Source organism: Gossypium raimondii, chromosome 1 (assembly GCF_025698545.1).
Source record: "Gossypium raimondii isolate GPD5lz chromosome 1, ASM2569854v1, whole genome shotgun sequence".
NCBI lineage: Eukaryota > Viridiplantae > Streptophyta > Magnoliopsida > Malvales > Malvaceae > Gossypium > Gossypium raimondii.
Genome location: NC_068565.1, coordinates 17,773,650 through 17,781,885, shown reverse-complemented (window position 1 = coordinate 17,781,885; position 8,236 = coordinate 17,773,650). Strand labels below are relative to the sequence as shown.

The window sequence follows — 8,236 nt, the reverse complement described above, 5'->3', positions numbered from 1 at the left end:
ATAATAGTGAGGTATGAAGGAAAAATTATTGACGTGATAGATGAAGTTAGGATGGAAAAGGGTGATTCTGTTAGATACCGTTATACAGTGCTACTATGTGCAAACCGTGATGTACGATGTTCTGGGCCTTGCGGAGGGGACACTATGGTGTCAAGCATCAAGGTTAGGAATGGCGAAATAGAGGAATGAGCGGAGGAATAAGGAATACAAAATTCCTATTAAATACCGCTATACGGTATTACTGAGTGCAAACCGTGATGTGCAAAGCTCTGGGCCTTGTAGGGAGAAAATTCGGTGTTGGAGCATCAAGATGAATATGAGATGGGTCAATATCGACGGTTATAATGTTCCATAGAGCAACACCGTGATGGTGGTCAGCAGGCTCTATGGGGTGACATCGCAGTAGCGGTAAGGTCCTATGAGACAACTGTAACACCACCAACTCGTATCCGTCGTCGGAATAGGGTTATGGAGCATTACCGAAATAAACAAATCAAATACAAACGTTTCATATTATTTAACATTCATATATAGTATTATTCATTAGCCCCTTATATGAGTCCTCTAGGCCCAATACATGCATTAGAAACGAGTCAGGATTAAATCAGATACTCAGAATTTTTCATGAAATTTTCAAAATTCTTTTTCTAGTTGCAAGGGACACACACCTGTGTGGTCAGGTCGTGTGGCTTACACAGCCAAGAGACATGCCGGTGTTTCAGGCCGTGTGGGCATTCGAAATAGTGCAAACGGTCGTGTCCCAGCTTGTGTCCGTACTCATGTAACTCTCTGACTTGGGTCACACGCCCGTGTGCTAGGCCGTGTGTAAGTGTAGGGGTTACACAGCCAAGCCACACGCCCGTGTGCCAGGCTGTGTGAAAAATCCTGAGCATTCTATTTTGAATTTTTAAGATGCAGGGGACACATGGCCAAAACAGGTGCCCGTGTGTGTCACACACGGCTGAGACACAGACCCGTGTTTCTGCTCGTGTGGACAAAATAAGGCCATTTCCAGGACTTATTTCTCACCTAAATTTGCCTTGCACCTACATTAACACTTCAGCACTTTCTCAAGTCAATTCAAAACATTTAAACCAAGCCAAAACCAAGTCTTATGCATTATATATTACCTCATATAATCAAGTATACAAACTTACTTACTTACCTACTTGATCAAATATTCATACGCAAAATCCCTACTCACTTCAACTTCAATTCTTTTACCATCCACATTAACTAGATAAAAACACACACATATATAAATCAATATATATATTAATCACAAGTCATTTCAAATGGCTAGTTACAACCAAACATATATGTGCCAACATTAACTAATTAACCTATACATGACATTATAACCAAAGTTGATTTACTAAATATACCGAGATGAGGCGATGGATAGTGTGATGATATCTCCGCCAAACTTCCAACCCAACGAGCTTCTGAAGTACTATAAAATAGAGGAAATAAAACATAGTAAGCATTTAATGCTTAGTAAGTTTGTATAACGAAAAATTAACTTACCATTCACATTCATTTAAAGTAAGCATACAAAGTACATCCAAATCAATTTTATCAATAACCTAACACATATATATCCTTACAAGTTAGTCATGTATTTAAAATGCATTTCAAGTAATAGAGATGAGCTCATTGTATAAACATTTCAATATATTTCAGGTAGATACAATTATTAATTCATTCAGACCTAATCTTAACTTTTATTGGAACTTTGCCCGTTAAACCTTATGAAATATCAATAGACATCGGGTAGTACACATGAAGTGTACAAATCTGTAATTCATTAATTCATATTCAGGAGTGTTCATAAGAACACTTAAACGGGAAGCACTCTCTCGAGCCATATAACAGGAAACTTTTTCGGGGTTTATAACGGAAAGCTTATAAAAGCTATATTCAGGAAGCTCATGCAAGCCAATATCGAGTAGCTCCGAATAGGCATTAACAGGAAGCTTCGGATAGCTTAATATCGGGAAGTTCAAGTGAGCCTTATCGGAAAGCTCACAAAGAGCCAATTAACGGGAAGCTCACGAAGAGCCATAACCGGGAAGGTTATAATAGCTGTGGTGTGTCCACAACACATGTAGGATCACAACCAATCGGGATGCTCCGAAGAGCTATTAGTGAGATGCTCGCAATAACCATATAATGGGAAGCTTGAGAGGGCTAATAACGGGACGCTCTTTTGAGCTGTGGTGTGTCCGCAACATATGCAGGACTACAACCAATACGGGAAACTTGTATCCATCAATTTTCATTTGTTCAAATGGGACTTAACATTTATCAGGCATTATCGAATATTTAATCAATTTCACATGCATGAAAATTATATAATTCACATAGATAACAATTAATTTAAACAAATAAATGTACACAATTTAGTTACATGAACTTACCTTGACACTTGTTTGTATACAAGAATCTACTAATTCGAAACTTTTTTTTCCTCGATCCAATTCTATACTAGGTCTATCCGAACTATACGAGTAAATTTAAATCAATTTAATACAAATATTTTAGGTAAAAGTACCATTTTGCCCCTATACTTTTAATTAATTTCAATTTTGTCCCTAGGCTCGGAAAATGAAATTAATGAAATTTAATCCTTATTCCAAGACTAGTCAAATTTTTCATATGACAATATTAGTCCATTTATTTCACAAAAATTAGAAATTTTACATCTTTTCAATTTAGTCCTTAAATCCCAATTCTATGAAAATTTCCTTTACAAAAGTTGTTTATCTATCAACAACCTTTCTTTTCTTAAATTTCCATGGATGAATCGTCATAATTATCTACTAACTTCTCTTAATGCTATATTTACCTTATAGGACCTCAAATTTTGAATTCCATAGCTATTTAATCCCTCTAACTATTAGAATTCAACTTTTGGACTGTATGCAATTTGGTTCTTTCTAGCAATTAAACTTGAAATCGGTAAGATTTTCTTAACGAAATTTTCATACGTCATTCCTATCATAATGTATACTATGCAATAATATTTAAGAAACTTTCTTTCTGACTCGAATTTGTGGTCCCAAAACCACTGTTCCGATTTCACTGAAAACGAGTTGTTACAACTCACCTCCCTTAAAGAATTTTCGGCCTCGAAAATCTTACCAATAAAGAGGTTTGGGTATTGATTTCTCATTATTTGCTCTGGCTCCCAGGTAGCTTCTTCTATGTCGTGTCGTTGCCAAAGAACTTTTACTAAAGCTACATTTTTATTTTTTAACTCTTTTGTCTCTCGTGCTAAGATTTTGATCGGTTCCTCACTGTAAATCATATCAGGTTGAATCTCAACTTTTTTCGGAGAAATAACATGTGAAGGATCTAACCGATACCGTTGCAACATAAACACGTGGAAAACATTATGAATTCTATTAAGCTCTGGTGGTAATGCTAATTGGTATGCAACAGGTCTGATTCTTTCAATGATCTCATATGCTCCAATGAACCGTGGGCTCAGTTTTCATTTATGACCAAACCAGAAACTTTTTTCCAAGGTGACACTTTTAAGAATACATTGTCGCCAACTTGAAATTCTATCTCTTTTCGCTTAAGATCAACATAATAGTTTTGACGATCAGAGGCTGCTTTCAAACTATCCCAATTCACTTTCACCTTTTTTTCAGTCTCACTGATCAAATCAATTCCATGTATCTTTTTCTCACTGAGCTCAGTCCAATACAATGGAGTTCTACATTTGTGACCATATAGAGCCTCATATAGTGCCATTTTAATGTTTGACTGATAGCTATTATTAAATGCGAATTCAACTAAAGGCATATATTTTTCACAATTGCCTTCGAATTCCAAAACACAACATCGAAACATATATTCTAGAATCTGTATCACACGTTCGGATTGTTCATCAGTCTGATGATGGAATGCGGTAATGAAATGTAACTGCGTACCTAGAGCTTCTTGCAACTTGTTCCAGAATCGGGATGTGAACCGTGGATCCCTGTCTGAAATAATGGAGACTGGCACTTCATGTAGTCTGACAATCTCAAATACATATAACTTTGCTAACTTATCTAGGGAGAAATCCATATGTACCAGAATAAAGTGAGCAGACTTTGTTAGACGGTCGACGATTACCCAAATGACATATTTCTTTTTCGGAGATAAGGGTAATCCCGATACAAAATTCATAATAACTCTTTCTCATTTCCATTCCGGTATCATTACTGGCTGTAATAACCCTGAAGGTACGTGATGCTCAGCTTGAACTTGCTAACATATCAAACATTTAGATACAAATTCAGAAATATCCATTTTCATTTGTGGCCTCCAATATATCTTTTTAAAATTATTGTACATTTTATTATTCCCCGAATGAACAAACATAGTACCATTATGAGCTTCGTTCAAAATCTTTTATACAAGTTCTGAATTCTTTGGTACACATACTCTGCCTCTGAATAATAGGCAATCATTAGAACCAATCTGAAATTTTGAATCAGAAATCGATCCACACTGTACCCGTTTAGCTTGTAATTCATCATCATTTTTCTAAGCTTCACAAATCTACTGTAGAAATGTTGGTTTTGCTTGTAGTTCAACTATGATTAAACCATTATCAGACAAAGACAACTGGGTATTCATTTCTTGCAAAACAAACAGTGACTTTCTGCTTAAAGCTTCTGCAACCACATTGGCTTTTCTTGGATGATAGTCGATAACTAGATCATAGTCTTTTAATAATTCAAGCCACCTACGTTGTCTCAACTTCAAATCTTTTTGCGGCATCATATACTTTAAACTCTTGTGATCAGTGAATGTATGACACTTTTCACCGAATAGATAGTATCGCCAAATTTTCAGTGCAAAAACAATGGCTACCAATTCTAAATCATATATCAGGTAATTCTTTTCATGTGGTTTTAAATGTCCAGAAGCATAGGCTATTACTTTACCGTCTTGCATCAATACACAGCCTAAACCATTCAATGATGCATCATTGTAAATTACAAATTCTTTCCCGATTCAGGCTAAACTAGCATGGGTGCTTCAGTCAACAAGGTTTTCAATTCGTCAAAACTCTGCTGGCATTTATCGGTCCATTCAAATTTTACATCTTTTTGTAACAAGCGTGTCATCGGAGAAGCTATCATCGAAAACCCTTTTACAAACCTCCGATAATATCCAGCTAGTCCCAGAAAACTTCTGACTTCAGAAACATTTTTCGGTGGTTTCCAGTTAACAATAGCTGATATTTTATTCGAATTCACTCTAATACCTTTAGAAGATACATATATCCAAGAAAACTAACTTCCCGAAGCCAAAATTCACATTTACTAAATTTAGCATATAGCTGTTTCTCACGCAGTGTTTGTAGAACAATTCTCAAATGGTCAGCTTGTTTATTTTCATCTTGGGAATATACCAAGATATCATCAATGAATACAACAACAAATCTATCTAGATACGGTCTAAAAATTCTATTCATTAAATCCATAAATACTGCATTTGCATTAGTTAAGCCAAACGACATCACAAGGAATTCATAATACCCTTACCTGGTTCTAAAGGCTATTTTAGGCACATCAGAGTCTTTTACTCGTAACTGATAGTAACCAGAACGGAGATCAATCTTTAAAAATACTGTAACACCTTTCAACTGATCAAACAAGTTATCAATACGAGGCAATGGATACTTGTTCTTGATTGTAACTTTATTAAGCTACCGGTAATCAATACACAATCTTAGCGATCCATCTTTCTTCTTAACAAACAGAATCGGCGCACCCCAAGGGGAAGAACTAGGTCGAACACAACCTTTATCAGTCAGTTCTTGCAACTATGCTTTCAACTCTTTTAATTCTGTAGGGGTCATTCGGAATAGTGCTATAGATATCGGTGTTGTCCCCGAAATAAGATCTATAGAGAATTCAACTTCTCTGACCGGTAGTAATCTGGGTAACTCTTTTGGAAACAAATTAGGATACTTATAGACTATTGGCACTGATTTAATCTTCAACTCAGATACTTTAGTATCCAACACATAAGCAAGATAAGTATCATGACCTTTTCTGACATATTTCTGTGCTGAGATGGCTGATATCACATTAGACAACCCATTTAAATTATCAGATTCAATACAAATCATTTCACCATTCTGGCATTTCAACACAATATAATTTTGTTTGCAATTTACCACGACATCATGCTAAGTTAACCAGTCCATACCTAAAATTACATCAAACTCATCAAACGGTAATAACATTAACTCAGCCAAAAAATAGAAACCTCGTATCATTAAAGGACAATTTTTTCAAATTTTATCCACCATTACATACTAGCCTAGGGGGTTCGATACTTTAACCACAAATTCAGTGGACTCAACAGGTAAATTTTTATTATTCACTAAATTTTTTCAAATGTATGAATGTGTCGAACTAGGATCAATTAAAGCAGTTATTTTAGTATCAAGGAGAGAAAAAGTACCAGTAATCACATCGGGTGCTGTAGCATCCTCTCATGCACGAATAGCATATGTTTTGGCTGGTGCTCGTGCCTCAGATTTGACAGTTAAATCTTTTGTTGTACCTCGACTTCCACTGACATTGCTGGGTTTACAACGTGGTCTACCCCTTGTAGCGAAGTTGCTCAATTTTAAAGTCTATTTAATATATTCTCAGGCTTTTCTGGGCAATCTCTGAGATAGTGGTCAAAAGAACCACATCTAAAACATGCTTCACTTCTTATGCGACACTCACCAATATGGAATTTATACAGTGTTTGCACCTGGGTTTGGTGTTATTGACACTGCCTGCACTCGCTACAGATGTAGCATGAGATCTTGGATTAGAGCATTGAATACTTCTGTCTCTTCTAGAAAACCCCATAGAAGTGGTACGACGGTTATGATATTTCTTTGATTTCTTTGAAACTGACTGTTGTGCTTTCTATGTAAATCTTTTACTTGTAGTTCTGGCTTCCATTTCAGCCTGTCTCTTTTCGTTACTCAGTTCTTCAACTTTATGGGCTCAATCGACCAATACCATAAACTCTTTTAATTCTAGAATCCCAACCACCAACTTTATGTCTTCATTTAAACCTTCTTCAAATCGTTTACACATGGCTATTTCAGTCGGGATGCATTCTCTGGCATATTTACTTAACTGAACAAATTACCTTTCATACTCAGATACAATTACGTGGCCCTATTTAAGTTCCAAGAATTCTTTGCATTTTTAATCAAGGAACCTCTGGCTAATATATTTCTTTTTGAATTCAGTTTGAAAAAATTCCCAAGTAACCCGATCTTTTGGCACAACAGAAATCACGGTATTACACGACTGGTATGTTAAGTCTTTTAGCAGTGATACAACACATTTCAGACATTCGGTCGATGTACAAGACAATTTATCCAGAACCCTGATAGTACTTTCCAACCAAAATTCACCCCTTTCAGGATCATATTCGATTGTTGCTTTGAATTATTCTACCCCATATTTATGAATTTTATCTGCATGAGGCTTACCAGTTCTTACAAGTTCTATACCTTGTGGCGTGTCAGGAACCCGTTGAAAGACAGGAGGGGAGGTTGTTGTACAACCGGATTTGTTCTTACGTATTCTGTAAACCAATCGTTAATCATTTGGAAGAAGGCTTCTTTAGGCTCTCCTCCTCAACCTTCAGATACATGTCTTCTACTACTTGATGCTTCTCTTTGAATTGAAGCTAGAGCATTACTCTCAGCTTCTTTGGATTCAGCTCAGTTGGATGACATTACTATATGAAAAACATATTTAAAAAGGTCAGGAGATATCACGCTATCACATCTTATATAATGGCATGTATAGCTAGACTTGTATATGCTATGTTAGTCCGAGAATTGGCTAAACTGTAGCTCTGAGACCAAGAAATGTAACACCCCTAACCCGTATCCATCGCCAGAATAAGGTTATGGAGCATTACCAGAATAAACAGATCAAATACAGACGTTTCATATTATTTAACATTTATATCAGATATTATTCATATAGTCCCTTATATGAGTCCTCTAGACCCAATACATGCATTAGAAATGAGTCAGGACTAAATCAGATACTTAGAATTTTTCGCGAAATTTTCACAAAATCTTTTCTAGGTGTAGGGGACACACACCCGTGTTTCAGGCCGTGTGGGCATTCGAAATAGGGCACACGGTCGTGTCCCAGCTCGTGTCCGTACCCGTGTGACTCTCTGATTTGGGTCAGAC

At 36.2% G+C, this 8,236-nt stretch overlaps 1 protein-coding gene across 1 annotated transcript; it reads right to left on the bottom strand.

The window, feature by feature from the left end:
- Positions 1 to 3,489: 3,489 nt before the first annotated feature.
- Positions 3,490 to 4,080, bottom strand: LOC128041323 (uncharacterized). The gene has a single exon (XM_052631310.1). It carries the CDS (start codon positions 4,078 to 4,080, stop codon positions 3,490 to 3,492), a length of 591 nt encoding a protein of 196 aa, XP_052487270.1.
- Between the last annotated feature and the right edge of the window lie 4,156 nt (positions 4,081 to 8,236).

Excerpts from the sequence above, each read along its gene's own strand:
- LOC128041323 (XM_052631310.1), bottom strand. The coding sequence starts at position 4,080 with ATGGATTTCTCCCTAGATAAGTTAGCAAAGTTATATGTATTTGAGATT.